At 41.2% G+C, this 19,506-nt stretch overlaps 1 protein-coding gene across 4 annotated transcripts in view; it reads left to right on the plus strand.

Annotated features, from left to right (window-relative positions):
- Positions 1-19,506, plus strand: part of MAPKAP1 (MAPK associated protein 1) — a gene marked incomplete at both ends in the record, with an annotated part of 219,768 nt that overhangs the window by 114,614 nt on the left and 85,648 nt on the right. For all 4 annotated transcript variants that reach the window (XM_080708642.1, XM_080708643.1, XM_080708645.1 and 1 more), the window contains one exon: positions 3,337-3,446. In XM_080708642.1, the coding sequence (XP_080564768.1) occupies positions 3,337-3,446 (110 nt within the window). The remainder of the gene's footprint in view (positions 1-3,336; positions 3,447-19,506) is intronic.

Raw genomic sequence — 19,506 nt, forward strand, 5'->3', positions numbered from 1 at the left:
TCCGCAGGTGTAGCATGGTGATACATATTACATTGTGCCACAATGGATTTATGTATTCTGTAACAAAAGAAAAGTGTAATGAAAAAATACAGAAGGTAATCCTTTATTCCTCCACCACACAATTTATCAGTAATGCCTGTGGATGATAAGTGCCAGGGATTTCCTCTGCTTGCTTTAACCTTGTCACCTAGGTGCATTTTGGTAAAATGACAGAAAAATACAGACTGGGGATTTTCCTTCGTTCAAAAATCTTTTAAAAGGACACTTTTAATTTATGGAAGTTAGTCCAAACACAAGGCTTCCTTTTGAGCTTTTAGTCTGCTTTTGCTGAAAAAGATGAACGTATTGGCTTGAAGTAATGCTATCAGCGAGCAGCAGTTCAGGAGAGAATGTAAGCAATTTATAAGCAGACCCAAATCTGCAGTGGTTCAGGAGGAACCCAGGCAGATCCAACAGGAGGAGTTCATGAGGTCCAGGCCAGGACTAGTTCATCAGGACCAAAGAATTTGTGTTCCTTTTCCAGCCCTACTCATCCATCGCCGACATATTGTCACAGATGGAGTGCACACTGCCTTCCGAGGAGAAAGCGGGGAAGGCAGATCTGAGCGTGGTTGATTGGCATTTGTTCCAAACACACACTGGCCTGGCGCCAGAGCAAATACCCCCAAGTTTTTAAACGCACAAGGCACTTTACATTTCAGTGCTCTTGCCAAAGTATCACTTACTGCATCGCTCCCTAAATATAGTTTTTTAAAAAGAGCTATTTCTTATTTTGCTTTGATCAGTAAAATAAACTTTTAAAGATTGTTCTGGGATGGGGTCCAGCTTCCAAGGTAAAGAACGGCCAGGGCACAGGCATGATTCAGTAACAGAGTGTTCAGTAAAATTAGCTTGACAGTTCTCAGGCCTGCTGTTCGATAGCAAGAACTTGACCAAGTTAAAATGGATGGTTGTGCTGGCCAGACCAGCATCGGCTTTTGCTTTTTAACAAATGGAATGTCAAGGATTAAACAGCAAGCCGTATGGAGAGGAGGGTTGTGGAGATGTCTCTGTGTTAGGGAAGCAAATTGGGTTGGTTTTGAGATCGGCCCCCAGCCCCTGTGGAGAGCTAGCCACCTGGTTGGGCCCAGCCTGGGTTTCAGGCTTCTTCCCAGCCTGTCCTACCACTGGGAAGCTCTTCCAGGGCTTTGCTTGGGGCTTGGCTTTTCTTTCAGATTTCTTGTCAGTCTGAAGTTCTGCCATGTTTTTTTTGGCCACGTTTCCCTTTGAGAGTCTTATGGGGAAATGGGAATGCGACCAGACTCCTTGTGGCAATTCCCATGTTCCATAGTTGGAAGCGTGGGTCCTGTTTGTTACATGAGCTACTTGGAATTGGCCCCTTTTGTTCCTGTGCCCAGGCATAGTGGGGAGTATTTGTGATGCTTGCTCTTGCAATTAACAGTCTTGGTGAAGATATACCTGACTCAGAAGATGGGCTGCTATTTAAGTATTTGTTCTTTAGCTATTTTTTTCTATCTAAATGAAGCCCTCCTGTACCCAGTTTGATTGACTAAAAACTTACAAGTAGTGCTAGTGTTTTGTCTTACATTTATTTGTGCCTTCGTTAATTTTTTTATTTTCTAGAAGTAAGTAGATGAAAACATTCCCACTAAAGTGCATACAGACTGTATATTTAAAAAGACCTGTAAGTTGGGCATGTTGGCGCTTCCTAGTACTTCAGAGGCTGAAACAGGAGAACCTTAAGTCTGAGGCCAGCCTCAGCAGCCTGGCGAGATCCTCACCACTTAGTGAAACTCTATAGAGCCAGGCATGGCAGTGCTGCTTCTCATGCCGTTATCTACGTGGCTGAGACAGGATGACTGCACACTCGTGGCCGGCCTCAGCAGCTTAGGGCCTTCATAACTTATTGAGATCCTGTTTCAAAATAAAAGAATAAAATAGGGCTGGGGATATAGCTCAGAGGTAAAACCCCTAGGTCCCATCCCCAGTACCACGAAAATGAATGAATAAGTGAATGAATTAGAGCTGGGGGTATAGCTCAGAGGCAGAAAACACCTGAATTCAATCCCAAGTACCACAAAAAATAAAAAACAACTAACTAACTAAATAAATAAATAAATAAGTGTCTTACGAGCCAGTTAGGAAGAACCTTTTCTTTTCTTCCATAGAAATTGCTTTGGGGTATATATCCCCAACCCCCAGCATACACGCCTTGTTTCTTTCTCTAGGCTTTATTTATTTATTTATTTATTTATTTATTTATTTTTATTCATTTTTGTGGTGCTGGGGTGGAAACCAGGGGTTTTTCTACCTCTGGGCTATATTCCCAGACCTATTTTATACTGTATTTGGAAACAGGGTCTCACCAAGTTGCTGAGAGCCTCACTCAGTAGCTGAGGCTGGCTTCAAACCTATACAATCCTCCTGCCTCAGCCTCCCAAGCGCGGGGATTACAAGCGTGCGCCACCACGCCCGGCTTAGGCTTTATTTTTAAAGTGGTAGGATCTGCTTGCTGTGACATCTACTAACACAGGCCAAGTTCCTCAGTTGTCAATCTTTGCCGCTGGGTTTGGCTTGGGAGCCAGCACTAGGAACCCAGCATGCCACTAGGCCTACCTAATGGCCTGGCCAGTTAGACCCAACTTGATTTTAATTAGAAAACCTTCCCTAACCTAGCCTTGCTTTCACTTAGAACTGCTTGCAGTAGAATGTCTCCCACCCCCACATTAAAAATAGATTTATTCAACCTGTTTTTAAATAGTTGGCAGTAGCCGAGCATGGTAGCATACACTTGTAATCCCCGCCCTTGGGAGGTGGAGACAGGAGGATCGCGCAGGTTCGAAGCCAGCCACGCTGACTTAAGAGACTCTGTTTCTAAATAAAAATATAAAAATAAGTCTGGGAGTGTAGCCTGGAGGTAGAAGGGTTTCTAGGAACCCCAGTACCACCAATAAATAAATAAATAAATAAATAAATAAATAAATAAATAAATAAATAGTTGGCAGTGAACAATAATAATTGATGTATGCTCTTTTTTGGTGAAGTACTGGGGGTGGAACCCAGGGACATTCTATCTCTGAGCTACACCTCCAGCCCAGTGTTTATTTTTTAATTTTGAAATAGGGTCTCACTAGATTAATGAGAGTCTCATTACTTGCTAAGGCTTTCCTCAAACGTGCCATCCTCCTGTCTCAGCCTCTCAAGTACTGAGATTACAAGCTTGCATCACCACGCCCAGCTTGCTTACTTTAAAATATTCTGAAACACAATGATGATTGCAGTAATATCTCTCTGGTTGAATGTTGGTAAAGATTTAATATTTGTCTTTTCTTACAGAAATGCTGCTCATGGATTCTCCCTTATTCAGGTGGACAACACAAAAGTCACCATGAAGGAAATCTTGCTCAAGGCAGTGAAGCGAAGAAAAGGATCCCAGAAAATTTCAGGTGGGGCTTAACCCTTAGTTAAAAGGGCTTAAGGGGGGGGTGTGTGTGTGTGTGTGTGTGTGTGTGTGTGTGTGTAAGAGATTGAGGGATGGCTAGATTGTTTCAGATATCGTTACTAGAAGGTTTGATCAGCAGGTCTCTGGCAAAAATAAATAAGAATGATTTTATGCTTCCCTTGGCTGGGCCGTAGAAACGGAGTAGGTGGCATATGTGAGGAGAATGTGGTCATATCAGTAATGGACATTCCATCGCTAATAATGTGCAGATTAAGACAAAGCTACTTGCATTAACCCTTAGTTTGATATCTCAAAAGCTGTCTCAAAAACTGAACCATTCTTGAACTTGAGTCACTGCCTTTAATTTCATATTTTTACATAGTTTTGCACAGGAGAACTTTTGGTCACTAGTGTTTAAGATATGGGGGGGTTCTCTTCATTTTTACTAAATAAGGGCAACAACAACAAAAGATTTTAAAAATGATTAAATCACTTAATATGCACAAATAACCCATTTATCTTTAAATCCTCATTATCTAACTTTATATAGAAAATAGGCATATGGTCCTAGCTATGATATTTAAAGGATATAGAAAAACAATATTACTGGTATTAAGAAATAATTATTTTGAGAAGTAGTTCAAGATTTGTCATACTACAAACAACTTTAATATAAATCAACCTACACATGACATTTCAAATATCTCAGCTTTGTAAATAAAGAGGCTTCTTAAACACCTTTGATTTCGCCTTTTGGAAAGGAAAAATAGCATTGCTCAGGTTGAAGAAAATAGTTTTGTGCTCTTTTTAAGGGGAGGCATATAATCTGTTCCAGATTTAATTAGCTATCTTCAGATGAAAGCTGAAGTTTTAATAAAAGTTAGAAGAGATAACACAGTGAAGGACACGGATGAGCTGTCTCAAGGCCATATTCCAGGGGAACGATAAGAGCTGTAAAAAATGGCAGAGGAGAGCAATTGAATGGAGCAATGAAAATCTGATTCTCATAAAAAAGAGAGAGAGAGAGAGATGCTGGTAGGGGCGGTTGTAGATGAGACCTGCTAGCGTCTGCAAGCAATTTGGATGCTTGCCAGGAGTCATTGTTCACCCTCGGCTGTGGCGGCTCCGTCCAGATGTGCCAACTGCACGTTTCGGCTTTTGCCAGCTGACTGCGCCGTTTGATAACCAGCTCTCTGGATGCCCATCACTGGCCGCAGAGATAGAATTAAATGATGATGATCTTCCCACAAGTTGGGAGAGGAAACAATGCATATAAATCTTGATTTCATCTCAGCATGAGAAGTCTTTATCCATCATCACTCATAATGAACAAGTCGTTAGCTGGGATGAATGGTGTTCTGGTTTTTCCAAACACCTCTTTTGTTCAGTTTTTGGGTGACTTTTATCTATTGCATGGGGGTCAAACCTCTTTGCATTTAGGGGCTGATTAAAGAGGCATAGCCTCTCCTTCCCAGGGGAAAGTAGATGTTTTGGGGTTCCAGGTGCCAATTTAATAGCTTTTAAATAGCTTCAGATACTCAAAGATGTTTAATAAGCATCCATCCTCCTTTAGAATGTAGGGTTTTTCTCTTATTTTTTCTCTAGATTTTTTATGTAATAGTGTATTTTATAATTCTTTATAATTGAAGAATGCATTATTTTAAATTGTCCAGGAAAGGTAGAACTTTTAAACCTTAATAGAAATTCTGCTGTTATTGATGTCTTAGACCATGAAACCCCTCTGAGCTTACTGGGATACTACTGAGACAGTGTCTCTTTGGCTCCAGCCATCTCTGTCCAATCTTATACTGCTTATCTGTGTCCGTCCCCAGCATCCACATTTGTCATACACACATTTATTTATGCTCACCTTTGTGTAAGCGTTCCTCCCATTCCCATCAGAGTCTTTGCCAAGGATATAGACTCCTTATCCAGAAAACAGTGGTCTGCATTATTTATTCTTTTCACACTAGAGATGCAAATTGAGATTGATACATTTACATAAGTTACTTCATTTTATTAATCCAAAAAGCTATTAAAAATAAGAAACTCTTTCAATTGCTTTATTAATTCTGGTCTCATGAAGCAGAAAGATCTACAGTTTTTGAAAGATAGCATGGTAAAATCAGGTTATATCTTGTGTTTTTGAACTTGGTATTGTGGAGTGGACTTCTTTTGGGGGGTGATTAATGAAAAGAGAAAACCCCTTTTGTCATAGAGGGAAACACAAGTGCTGTTGGTGCTCACAGTTGGCTATGAAATACTTGTCACTTGGCCCATTTTGACACATGATCTCAGTCATGAACTTGGTGGGAAGAGATGACAAGTTAGAGGCACTCATCCTGTGCTCCTAAGCTTTGCCATATGATCCACTTGGTCTGTGGAAGAAGGTGTGTGTACACCCCACGACCAGCACAGGATCAGGGTACTCAGCCCTCAGTAAGGGGGGTACCACTTAAAATTAAGCAACACATGTGTGCCAGGTGGGGTCAGTGGTTCTTACACTGCTTATTCATTAGATGTTAGTTCTACCAGGAAAAGATTTCAGAAATCTTTTTTGTTTGTTTGTTTGCTTGTTTGTTTTGTTATAGGACTGGGTATTAAACCCAGGGCATTGTACCTCCAAGCTACATCCCCAGTCCTTTTTATTTTTTATTTATTTAATTAACTAACTTATAGTACTGGGGGTTAAACCCAAGGGCATTCTCAGAGGAGCTATACCCACAGACCTATTTTTCATTTTTTTATTTTGAAATAGGGTCTTACTAAATTGTGGAGGGCCTTACTAAGTAGTTGAGGCTGGCTGTGAACCTGTGATCCTCCTGTCTCAGCCTCCCAAATACTGGATTATAAGCATGGACCACCATGCCTGGCTTAATGTTTTATTGTGAAATAAGATCTCACTAAGTTGCTCAAGAAAGAGGATTGAGAGAGAGAGCAACAGTGGGGGGGGGGAGAGAATGTATGTGTGTGTTTTAACTTGGGATTGAACTCGGGGGCATTTTACTTCCAAGCTTTGCCCCCAGACCTTTTTACGGTTTTTTGGGTTTTTTTTTTTTTTTTTTTTTTTTTTTTTTTTAAACAGAGTCTTTCTAGGTTTCTGAGAGTCTCACTACAATCATGAGACTTTTCTTGAACCTGTGATCCTCCTGTCTCAGCATCCTAAGAACTGAGAGATATGTGTGCCACCACTCCCGGTTCAGAATCCCTTAATGGGCTGAAGTGGGATTCTGTTCTTACCTGCAGACTTTGATCTTCTCTCCTCCGTATTCCAGACTTGACCATACAGCTCTTCATTTAATATAACAGTACATTTAGAATTTGAATTGTCTCATTATTAATTAAGGTATGGCTTACTCTGTTTATTGTCCTTTCTTCTGGAACATGCTTCCCAGTTTTTATTTGTAAAAAATTAGAAACTAGTAGGTGTTTGAACAGGAAGTCTTTTTCATTTAGGTAAATAGCTGTGTCAATAGAAACCTTCAGAGTTTTAAAACATTTTTGCTGTTTAGGATAGAATATCATTAAAACCATTTGTAGGCCGGGTGTGGTGGTGCACACTTACAATCCCAGCATTTGGGAGGCTGAGACAGGTGGATCCAAGTTCACAGACAGCCTCAGGTACTTAGGCCCTTTGCAACTCTATGAGACCCTGTTTCAAAATAAAGAATAAAAATTAGGGCTGGGGATGTAGCTCAGAGGTAGAATGCCCCTAGGATCTACCCCCATTACGCCACAAAAAAAAAAACCAAAAAACAAAAAAAAACCCACTTGTAACTAATCTAAAATTTTGGCTTGCATTATTTGTAATTTCATCAAGACATAACCATTTAGTTTAAGAGTTTTTAAGAGTTTGTCTGTACCTTGACATTTGGAATCTACTACATTAGCAGAAAGTCCCCATTATTGAAGAAATAACAAATGGAGAATTAGGTTTCCTTTTACTAATTTTATTAGTTAGGTGAGTGTGTTTTGACATAGTTAAAACAGCCTATCAGGTCCCTCAATTTAGCCAGTAAAAATCCACTATTCTGTTATTTAGTGAATAAACACCTTAGCTCATCAGTTTCTCCATCTGTTAAGGTCACTTTCATGATCATCTGAACTTCTTAGTATTTTGTTTATTGCTGTTGTTGTTTAAAAATACTGTTAACTACCAGTCTCGACCAATCTCTTAATGTTCTATATTGGGTATGACAGAGATAGTGTTGGGAAACAGAGGTAGATCAGTTTTAGTCTTAAAATGGACACAGATAGCAGGTACCTCTTGGTCTATAAAAGAGAGAAGGCTGCCAAGTGAGATTTGCCAAGCAGAATAGATTTCTGCAGAGCTCTGATTCAATATTCATTCTCATTTTCAAATTGTGGTGTTTTCTCTGATGAAATATTGAACAGAGCTGTATTAACTTTTTCTTATCCTATCTACTGCCTTTTGATGTGAAACCAATTTTTATTAGTTTGACAATCCTTTTTAAAAGTTCTTAAAATATTGTTAATAAGCCTGATATCATTCATTCCTACTTTTCTCTTACAAAGTTTTCCCTAGAACTTGAAAGAAAAGTGTTAGCTTCAACAGATGAACTCTCTCTTACCATCTATAGCTGTGTAGAGTCATAGAGCATCTACCGATGGCAAATTGCCTGTTTTCCTAAGACCCCTAGGTGGTCACCAAAGGGCAAATCAAACAGTACTCCTACTAGAAGCAGAGAGAGGGAGTGTACAGCCACCATTCTGGTCTGAGGAGCAACTAATGGTGGCATCTTTGGATCCTCAGGTTGTATCTTGAAAAAAATCTCATAAAATTTACATATCGGTGTATAATGCATTTGTAGCCGTGTTGTACATTCACTCAACATATGCCCCATTTATTAGACCTGTGCTAGGTCCAGGTAGACAGTAGTGAAGATCAACAAGGCCCTTGCTGAAGAGGACCTTATACACTAAGGGGCATAGAGAGGAAAGCAGCAATCAGGAAGAGCTCCGCCATTGTGCAGTGTGTCCAAAGAACTCCCCCCAAGGAACCAGTACTTGAGCATTTAGGCTGTGAGAGGTTGAGGGGTAGGGAGGGACAGTGCCATTCAAAGCCATGGCTTACCATACCTAAATATAAACAGAACATTTTAGATTACTTTGCAGTTAAATTTACTTAACTCCTCCACCCCAAGATAGTAGTGAATCCAACCTGTAGGAGACACATAATCGTTGTCCAGCACAGTAAAGGGTCCAGTTGTCCACTCAATCACTGAGCTACATACCCTGTTGTTAGTCTTAAATTTCCCTGCACCATCTCCCCATGTCTTAGTCTTAACCTTTAGCAAGACACATCAGTTTTATCTCTAGAATATATCCTAAATCCATATATTCTAGAATATATCCTTTCCCATCTCCAATGGATGACCCAAATCACAGTAACTTTCATCTGGATTGTTGAAGTGGAGCCCTGGCTGGTTCTCCTGCTTCTGCTCTTAGCTCCCTCCAGTCCATTGTCTACACAGCAATCAAAGTATGAATTAAATCATGTCTGCTCCAAACCCTTTAGTGACTTTTCTAGTTGCATTCCAAATAAAATCCAGACTTCTGACCACTATGAAATACACTGAGGCACAAAGAGAAAAAGGGATGTACCGGACCTATGAACCCGAAGAAAGAAAATAACTGGAAAGAAACAAGGACGGAAGTGCAGAGGTGGTGGTTGGAGTATGATGGTACACCAGGCAGACACTGGGTGGGAGGGAGGGAGGAACTTAGGGACTTGCTTACAGGATCATTTTGCAGTGCAATACACAGTTGTCCTTACTTTCATGCCAGATAGACCTAGAAAATTGTATACAAATTAATTTATTGTTTAGCAAGAATGCTTTAAAGATGGGCTTGCCAAAAGTAAGACCTGTTTCAAGGGAAAAAGGGCTGATGTATTGACTGCCTTTGGGTAAGAGGTATTACCTCAATATGTCGAACACACCTACAAAGTAATTATTATGCTTATTTTATAGATAAGACTTTAGAATCATTAAGAAATGAATAGAAAAAAATGGTGCGTTTTTATTTGGGAGGCTGACACAGGAGGATCGCAATTTGCAGACAACCTCAGCTACTTAGTGAGGCCCTCTGCGACTCAGCGAGACCCCGTTTCAAAATAAAAAATAAAAATAGGGCTGGGGGTGGAGCTTGGAGGTAGACTGCCCCTGGGTTCCATCCCCAGTACCAAAAAAAGGGTGCATTTTATAATTGAGGAATTATGGATACTATAAGTGTAATTAGGCACTTCTCTGAGCCTTCCTTTCCCCAGCTCTGAGACAAGTTAGTTACCCAAATTTTCATAGCAAATAAATGGAGACTTTAAATTGAAGCCCAGGCTTTTTTGACCTCAAAGCCCATAGTCTTTTTATTTGTACCATGTTGCTTATTAGAACCCTAATGGGAGAACAAATTTAAAATTCTGTAAACAGAAATGTTCATTGATTGTGAGATCTAAATGCACTAGGGAAGAGCAGCATTTAGAGGAACCCTGTGGTGAGTCTGGATATAAAGCCAGGAATTCTTTTTGTAATTGCACAGTTTGTCTGTATTGGTGTCAGTTTTAATGTTTTATGTCTAGCTTTCTTAAAGCAACATACACCTGGCCTGAGCTGCCCTGTTAAAAAGGGAAACCCATATATGTTGTAGACAGAGTCAGGATTTTAACACTGTTTGAGCCTGAAACACTGTCCATAGGCTCACATAAGCTAAAGAATCTGCTGTTGAATGCGTCCTGCTTCATGAGTAATTGTAAAGACAGAAAACCCAGTACACTTTGCTCTGTGGAAATAGTTTGTAAGCCAGGGACACAGAGGCATGCTTTCCTTATGCTGTAGCAGATGATCGAAAGAAAGAAAGAAAGAAAGAAAGAAAGAAAGAAAGAAAGAAAGAAAGAAAGAAAGAAAGAAAAGGTAAAAAGGACTGTTTAAATGTGAGTTTTGTTTGTTTGTTTGTTCGGTTGGTTGGTTTTTTTGTGTGTGTGTGTGGTTTTTTTTTTTTTTTTTTTTTTGCGGGTCTGGGGGTGGAACCCAGAGGCATTTGACCTCTGAGCTACACCCCCTGCCCATTTTTTCTTTATTTTGAAACAGGGTCTCACTGAGTTGCAGAGGGCCTCACTAAGTAGCTGAGGCTGTCCGCGAACCGCGATCCTCTAGGTCTCAGCCTCCCAAATGCTGGGATTACAAGCGTGCGCCACCACGCCCGGCTTGAGATTTCTTAAGGCAGTAATTTCTGCAGATAGCTGTTCTTCCTTCTGAAAGAATAGATGATCATGCTGATGCCACTCAGGAGTGGGAGCTGAGTAAGAAATAAAGACCTGATATTCAGTATCCAATGACCCAGTGGGAAAATGATATAGTAAATTAGGGCAGCCGAGGTGTTTAAATGTATAACTCAGAAGTGCCCCAGGCAAGAAGCTCCAAGTTACAGGCTCTTCCTCGCCTCCGCTCCACCTCTTCATCTTGCCGTTTCATCTCACCTGAGCCTCCCTCTGTCTGGAGTGCTCGGAGCTCCTGATGGATCTTCTCTAGTATAGAGCAAAGCACGTTAAAGATGGCATTGCAGTCAACTATTTTATCCAGAAAGCCTGGAAATTTAGAGAATTTATGTCAAGCAAAAATCTTTTGGAACCACTTTAGAGACCCAATTATTTTAGAAGGGTGTTATGAGCTCTCGCAACTGCCACATCAGAAAAACTTGAAATATATCATTCGCCAAAACTACATTTGACCGGCATTTACTCTTCCTGCTAGTCGCTAATCTTTCAGAAGTTCCCTTTCCATTACAAAATCTATTCATTCACTTCATCCAGGGCAGTCAGAAGCATGAATTAGATTAATGAAAGAGCAGAGTGAGAGGAAGAGAAAAGACCTAGACCCTGGGAGAGGCTGTGCAGCGGAATGGTGGCTCGCAGCTGCGGCAGAGGGCTTTCCTGGCCCACTGGGGTTTTAATTCTAGAGCACCACGAATTTAACAGCAGCCCCTTGGGAAATAATGCTGCATTAAATGTACGTATCGATTATAAGCTGCATCCTGATTTTAGAAATGCTTGGGAAAAAAACCATCTATCTTAGAATTAAAGAACTCTGGTGACTCTGTGTGTAATCACTTACTTAACCTCTCCAGGCTCACTCTCCCCAGTTCTCAGGTGGGGGAGTGAGAGGATTTGCAAAGGCACCATGTGCATGGGCCGAGTGCTCCCAGGTGTGCCGCATGGCTCTGAGGCGTCGTCATCGAATGCTGCCTGGTCTGTGCCAGGGCTGTTCTAGAAATCAGGTGGAAACCCCAAAGAGAACACAGAAAAAGAGGCACTAAAAATGGCAGGTGAGCAGGAGCGTACCAGCTGCTAAAGCACGCAGATAGGAGAGTACAGTACTTAAAACTACTAGGTGGGGCAGGGGGCTGAGAAAGATACTCTGGAGTGATTTTCTTGATGGCTTTTTGAAGATTAAGTGGGAGTTTGATAAATGGCTAGATGAGAAGAGCACTCTGGGCAGAGGAGACAGTGTGGGTTGAGGTGTAGTCACAGAACAAAAACGTCCTGTGCAGGCAGGGAGCAGAGGGTAAGCTAGGTGGGAGCCAGAGTCCACCGGTCTGGGCCTGACAGTGTGCTCAAAACCGCAAGAGGTATCTTCATTTATTGGGCCTACTGTGTGGTATGCACTGTGTAGACACTAGGGATTTTGTAGAGGCCAAGGCCAAGAAATGGTCCTGATCCTCAAGGAACTCGCCGTTTGGGGAGACAGGCAAATAAACAGAGAGTTATAATACCATGCATATGCTGGGCATGGTGGCACACACTTGTAATGCCAGTACTTGGAGACTCAGACAGGAGGATCGCGGTTCACAGCCAGCCTCAGCTACTTAATGAGGCCCTCCACAACTTAGTGAGACCCTGTTTCAAAATAAAGAATAAAAAATAGGGTTGGGGTGTAGCTTGGAGGTCGAATGCCTCTGGGTTCCATCCCCAGTACTGCATCATAATAATAATAGTAATAATAATCATAATAATAATACTTTGCATGAGATAACTGGAAGTAAAGTACAGGGCCTGCGTGTGCAGAGGGAAGGTAGATCTGGCCCAATCTTGGGGAGTCAGGGAAGATTATCCTGAGCATATTATCTAGCCAAGGCTGGGAAAAAATTAGAAATGAACCAGATGAAGAGGGCTAAGAAATAACGTTCGGGCTGAAGGAAGGACACCACACATGGCTCAGTTTAATGAGGAGTTGGAGTGGGGAGGGTGAGACATGGTGAGGCGTACGTGGTCATTTGGGGCTAGATCAGGTTTTTAAAGTGTGTTAAATTTGAACTTCATTTTGATGGCAGAGGGGAGTCATTGAAAGGAGAGCCATATATAGAGTTTCTTTTCAAACACATGGCCTGCATGGTACAATGGATTAGAGGCCCCAAAACATGAGCAGAGACACCAGGGCGGTGGCACCTGAGGAAGCTGTCCCATAGATGATAGTGCCCTGGATGCACGTGTGGAGAAGAGCAGAGGTGCCTGCTCTGTTTAGGAACTGATGGGTAGACACCATGGTGAAAATTGGTTTCTCTTTCGGGAGCTAAATACTCAGTTGGAAGAATTAGAATAACTTGGAGCTATAGCCAGTTCATCAGTTAATCTCAAAAGAAGGTGGTAGAAGGGATAGGTTTGAAAAATTTGTAATAGAATTAAATGCTTTATGAAAAAAAAATTGGAGATGTGTGCAGTAAAAAGTGTGATGTTTCCTCTAACATTCTTTGGTGTAAATCTTTTGGTGTATTTATTCAGTTTAAATACAGATATTCATATGGGCTATACATTTCATGTGGGTGAGGTCTCTGTTTTTTGTTTTGGGTTTTATTGCATGTAATTGCTTATATTTACAACGTATGCCAAGGCTCCTGTCAAGTATTAGGGGATACTCAATAGGTGTTTGTTAAGTGAACTCATGAAAAATGTGTAAGAATAAAGGGGTTGGTTTCGGGTAGTGATACCACACAATGTATATGATTTTACATTTTCTTTTTCCATTCAATAACATGTCAAAAACATGTCATAAGCATTCTATATGAGGATGACCTGCATTTTTATCTTTCTAGTTAATTTTAACTTAATCTCTCTTTTGTTTTGTTTTGTCTTTTCGTATTGGGTGTTGAACCCAGGGGCATTATACCTCCGACCTATACCCCCAGTCCTATTTTTTAGTCTTTTTTTTTTTTTTAACAGAGTCAAACTTGCAGAGGGCCTCTACCTTCTAAGTAGCTGAGACTGAATGTGAACCTGTGATTCTCCTTTCTCAGCCTCCCAGGTACTAGGGATTGAACCCAGGGCCATTCTGCCTCTGAGCCACAAACCCAGCCCTATTTTATTTATGTATGTAACTTTGAAACAGGGCATTTTTAAGTTGCTAAGAGTCCCACTAAGTTGCTGAGGCTGGTCTCCAACCTGCTTTCCTCCTGTCTCAACCTCCCAAGTAGAGGTTGCAGGCATGTGTCACCACACCTGGCTTAACTGAATTCTTTATTGAAAGATGTTTAGATTATTTGCAAGTTTTGAGTTTACAAAAAGCATTCCGTGAGCAATCATGTATGAATATTCATTGCACATTTGTGCTAGATTTTAAATATGGGACTGCTTGTCAGAGTTGGTTTATTTAAAATATTGACAAAAACAAATTGTCCTTCAAGTTCCTTCTTCGTCACTCCCAGAGTAAATGAGAATACCTTTTTCCCGCCCCTTACCAACACTGGATGTTGTTGATCTTTAATTTTTACCAAATTGATGATCAGCAATTAGTATCTTGTTTTAATTTGCATATCTGTGTCTTTATTGTAGTTAAGTATTTTAATGTGTTTATTAGCCTTTTATTTGTGTGTGTGTGTTAGTTACTGGGGATGGAACCCAGGGGCATTCTACCTCCAAGCTACACCCCAGGCCTATTTTATTTTTATTTCAAAACAGGGTCTCACTAGGTTGATGAGAGTCTCACTACTTGCTGAGGTTGTCACGCCTGGCTTAAAAGATCCATCTTGTCAGTCAGTGCTTTTAATAGGAAAAGCTTACAATACAGTTTTACCCTACCCCATACCTCCTCTTCCTGGCCAAACAGGTGCGTACATGAGTTTCTTCACACTCGAGTGTGAGTGTGTTCTCTCTCCTCTGCCCCTCCCTCTCACACGCACGCGTGCTTTTCCGGTCCCAACAACACTTTTGGCCATTTGCTCACTGCCAGTAAAGCTTTTCTAATGTGTTCACAAAGGTCATCTGATAATTCACTAGATTCCAATTTGAGATCTTACATTCCTTGTTTGCTTTGTCATCAAAGCTAGTTTTTAAAAAAAGGTTTCTAGAACCTTTTTATTAAATACTTTTAGTCTGAAACATGTGTATAGCGCTTAGAAAATGCATCAGAATCTGGAAATCAAAAGTGTGGACAAAAAGTTGTCACCTGAGGAGGTTTACAGGGAGAGGCCTATCTGAGGACACGTCTGGCAGCATTATGAACAGCTCCAGCACCAAGGGCAGCCGCGGGGGGTTAATGGAGACCCTGCATCATCCCTTGCCATGTGCCTGGTGCACACACTCCTAGAAGTTTCTCGGAATGGTAGCAATTGGGGAAAGGCTGCAACCAACAATCAGTGTCACAAAGTGGGGATGACTAATTTGCTGAGGACACCATTGAGACAGATGTTTAATTAGCTGAAGTCAAAGTGGATAAATTGGGAGAGGACTGCCTATGCAGAGAGATGTTTTTCCCTCATCTCTCATTTAACTGTGTGTGGGGCGGGAGTTTTTGTTTTTGTTTTCTGTCTTTACCATTTTCTTTTTGGAAGAAACTTGCTCAGATTGAGGGGAGGACAGGTGGTAGAAAAAAAGTAATAAGGTAATGATTCCTGTTTGATTACATCCTACTAAAAACTGACTGTATTCTAAGTATTTTGTATTTAACCTTTACAAAACACTTTGTGAGATGGGCATTATTTTTTCTTTAATGGTTGAGAAAACAGGATATATATAAAAATAGAGGGAAAAAAGGAGAGGTATAGGTGCACACGCACACTTACATATGCAGTGTGTGCCTGTGTGTACTTGTGGGTTGCTAATGAGTAACATAGAAAATATATAAAGAGAAATTTGATTCTTGAGCCACATGTGTTTTCTCCTACATCACAACATGCTTGACTAAAATGTAAGGCTGATGAGGGAACTTTCTAGAATAGGGGAGTAATCTGTATATTTACAGGGAACCTAAGTATTAGCTGGAGCTGATATCAAATGAGTATATGCATTTATCAAAACTATCGCTTTTTTTTTTTTTTTTTTGGTGGTCCTGGGGGTAGAACCCAGAGGCTTTCTACCTCCAGGCTATACTCCCAGACCTATTTTATATTTTATTTGGAAACAGGGTCTCGCTAAGTTGCTGAGAGCCTCACTAAGTAGCTGAGGCTGGCTTCGAGCCTGCGCGATCCTCTTGTCTCAGCCTCCCAAGCGCGGGGATTACAAGCGTGCGCCACCACGCCCGGCCAAAACTATCACAATTATTTGTGAAATTTGTGTGTATTATTGTTTGTAAATTTAACCTAAAAGTAAAAAGAAAATCTAAAACCTTAGGCTCCAGTTAATGATATGTTTGTTGAAATGTTTAGATTGAATGTACTGATGTCTGTTCTTTCCATTGAAAAACTTTTTTTTTTTTTTTTTCTGGAACTGGGGATTGAACTCAGGGGCATTCTACCTCTGAGCTACACCCCCAGCCCTGTTTTTTATTTTGAAACAGGGTCTCACTAAGTTGCTAAGAATCTCACTAAGTAGCTGAGGGTGGACATGAATCTGCAATCCTTCTGCACCACCATACCTGGCTGAAAAACATTTTTAAAACTAGGATGTATTAGCCAGGCATGGTGGTGCACATCTGTAATCCCAGTACTTGGGAGCCCGAGACAGGAGGATCACAGGTTCAAAGCCAGCCTTAGGAATTCAGCAAGACCCTCAGCAACTTAGTGAGACCCTGTTTCAAAGTAAAAAGGGTAGTTCAGAGGTAGTATGCTCCTGGGTTCATTCCCCAGTACTATATATATATGTGCACATACACATATGTATGCATGTATATATGTGGATATTTATATATATATGAGATAGATTAATGAATTAGTATGTAATATAGTGAATTGTTTATTGTAGAATCTAGGTGGTAGGTAAGTGAGTTTTCAGTGTACAGTTCCCTTGGTTTTTCTGTGGTGTAAAAATTCTCATAATAGGAAAGAACTCACTAAAATTAAAAATGTATAATTTAGACTACAGATATTAATACAATTTTCTGAACTCACAAATATATATCCTTGGGGCCTGGAAAACATTAATCTTTTTAAAGGATATTTTATCCCTTTTTTTTTTTTTTTGGTACTGGGGATTGAAACTAAAGACATTCTACCTCCAAGTTACACCCCCAGTCCTATATTAATTTTGTTTTTTTTTGTTTTTTTTTTTTTTTTTGGTGGTACTGGGGTTCCTGGAAGCCCTTCTACCTCTGGGCTACACTCCCAGACCTATTTTTTACATTTTCATTTTTGGAAACAGGGTTTCCTAAGCCAGCGCGCGCGGCTGGCTTCGAACCTGCGCGATCCTCCTGTCTCTGCCTCCCAAGCGCGGGGATTACAAGCGTGCGCCACCACGCCCGGCATTAATTTTGAAATAAGGTCTTGCTACGTTGCTGAGGCTGGCCTCCAGCCTGTGATCTCCCTAAGCCTCCCAAGTACTGTGATTATAGGTGTGCACTACTCCTAAATAATATCTTTGAGGTTACCATTTCAGCCATTGAAGTATGGTTTTGAGTCACATATATAGTTATAATAATATTTAGCACCTACTGACCCACAGTCAGCTAAACTTTTTTATTGCATTTTAATCCTTAAAACAACTGTTTGGATTGGTTATTGGTTTTGTTTTATAAAAGAGAAAACTAAAGCTCAGAGCAGCTGCAGGAACTCACCAAGGTAGCAGGGCAGCAGTGAGAGCTGGGCCCAAATGCCGCGTGTGCGGTGGTGTTGCTCCCGTGGTAGGGCTGCCGCTAGGTCAAGGCTCCAGGCCTCAGCTCGTGGAGGCCGCATCCTGTTCTCCCTAGAAGGACCCCATGCAGCTGCAGCACAGGCTGAAACCAGATCGTCCCAAGTCTTCGGCCCAGCTTGTCTTTCCTGAGCTGTGCAGTTAGGCAAGCCATCAGTCCCTGCCAGTCTCCTGTTTTTCTGAAAATCAGGATGATAATACCTCCCCTCGCGGGGCTGTTGTTCTGACCGAGTGCGTGCAAGAGAATGCGCAGTAAGTGCTCAGTGGGTCTCAGCTGCCTTTGCCTCTCTTGTCACCATCATGCCAGGTGCACCGTGAAACCTGGCCTTTGTAAGTTTTGGGTTATTTCCTTCTCTACCCGTGTGACTGGCCTTTGCCTGTACTTTTTCTTTTCGATAATGTTAAGTCTACAGAAAGCTTATACCCTTTCTGTAGCTTATACCCTTTATTTGATAGAATGAGCCTCTGAATTGTGTTTGAATTTCATCCTGCTGGAAAAATCATTTACTTTGAACAAGGAGAAAACTAGATCCAGAGAGTCAGCCCCCACGATTTCTACTAATGAGGAAACCCATAACCATTTATATAGGGTAGGTTAATTATCCTATGGCCCCTTCATCACATAGCTTATATCAGCAAATTTAACTTCCTAGGCCAGGATTCCAGAGACAAAGTGAACAAGCTGTAATCGCCTATAGCAAATTGATCTACAAGTGTTTTTAACAGTTTTCATAGTGACAGTTTAGCACCTTCCAGAGCTCTTTGCTTCTTCACAGAAAATATTTAACAGGGGAACTAAAACATCAGTATGGTTTTGGAGAGAGCGGTTTAGGATTACATGCAAAGAGGCTTGGAGTGCTGCATCTGCCCTGCACATCTCAACAAACTCCAGGAAGTTTGTCTCCCCCAACAGGAGAAGGTCCTTTCCTCAGACAGGCCATTTCTGTGTTAAACTGTTAGTAACTGTAAGGAAAAGTCTTCCTCCACCAACACTGATTTTAGATTCTTTCAGAAAAACTCCTGCTTTAGAAAAGTGACCCCACCCAGGAGGCTCAAGACCTGTGGGAACCCATAGCACCTCACTTGTGTCCCGCTGCCCACAGAGACCTGACACAGAAGCCCTTTTCCCTGAAAGCAATTTAGAAGGCAGTTTTTAACAACTGCAATAATAACTTTGCATAGAGCTTTTCCTTTGTGAGTCAGTTACAGATAGTGGTACTTTCTGCTGCGTATGTGCAACAGTTTTAAGTGCATTGAGGAAAAAAAGAAAAATAGTCAGAAAAGATTATTTCTTTTTCTGCCTTGTAGCAACAATAATGTCCAGAGACATAGATGACTTAAAGCCAGGCAGTTGGCAGTAGTTCAGTACAGAGAGGGAGGCCTGGAGAAGGAGGTATTCACATCCACCTGTCTGGTTCCCCAGCTCCTGATCAGTGCAGCAATCAGTGAGCTGTGTGGATGCCAGTGTGTTCAAACCAGAAAGTCAGTGAGATGTGATCAGAGCCAAAGTGCTCAGAAGGTAGTCCATTGGAACTCCTCAGTCTGCCTTGGAACTGCCACCATGTAATCATAGAAAGGTCAAGTCATAGCCAGAGATCAGCTTCTTCCCCCAACCCCATACTGCGTTTAATAACAGAACAATGTGAATTAAGATGAAGTAGGATTTAAGTCTAAAAGAACCCCAAAGGCCATGAATATCATCCAAGTGTAGTGTGTAGGTAAGCAAATTTAACAATCAGTAACTGTTTATGGAGCCTCTACTGTGTCTCAGGATGAGGATGAGGATGGCTATTGCCAATTCTTGGAGTGCTCGCATTCTATTTATTTATTTATTTATTTATTTATTTATTTATTTATTGGCACTGGGGGTGGAACCCAGAGGCTTTCTACCTCCGGGCTATACTCCCAGCCCTAATTTTATATTTTATTTGGAAACAGGGTCTCACTAAGTTGCTGAGAGCCTTGCTAAATAGCTGAGGCTGGCTTCGAACCTGCG

This window comes from Muscardinus avellanarius (assembly GCF_963383645.1).
Source record: "Muscardinus avellanarius genome assembly, chromosome: 13".
In the NCBI taxonomy this organism is placed as follows: domain Eukaryota; kingdom Metazoa; phylum Chordata; class Mammalia; order Rodentia; family Gliridae; genus Muscardinus; species Muscardinus avellanarius.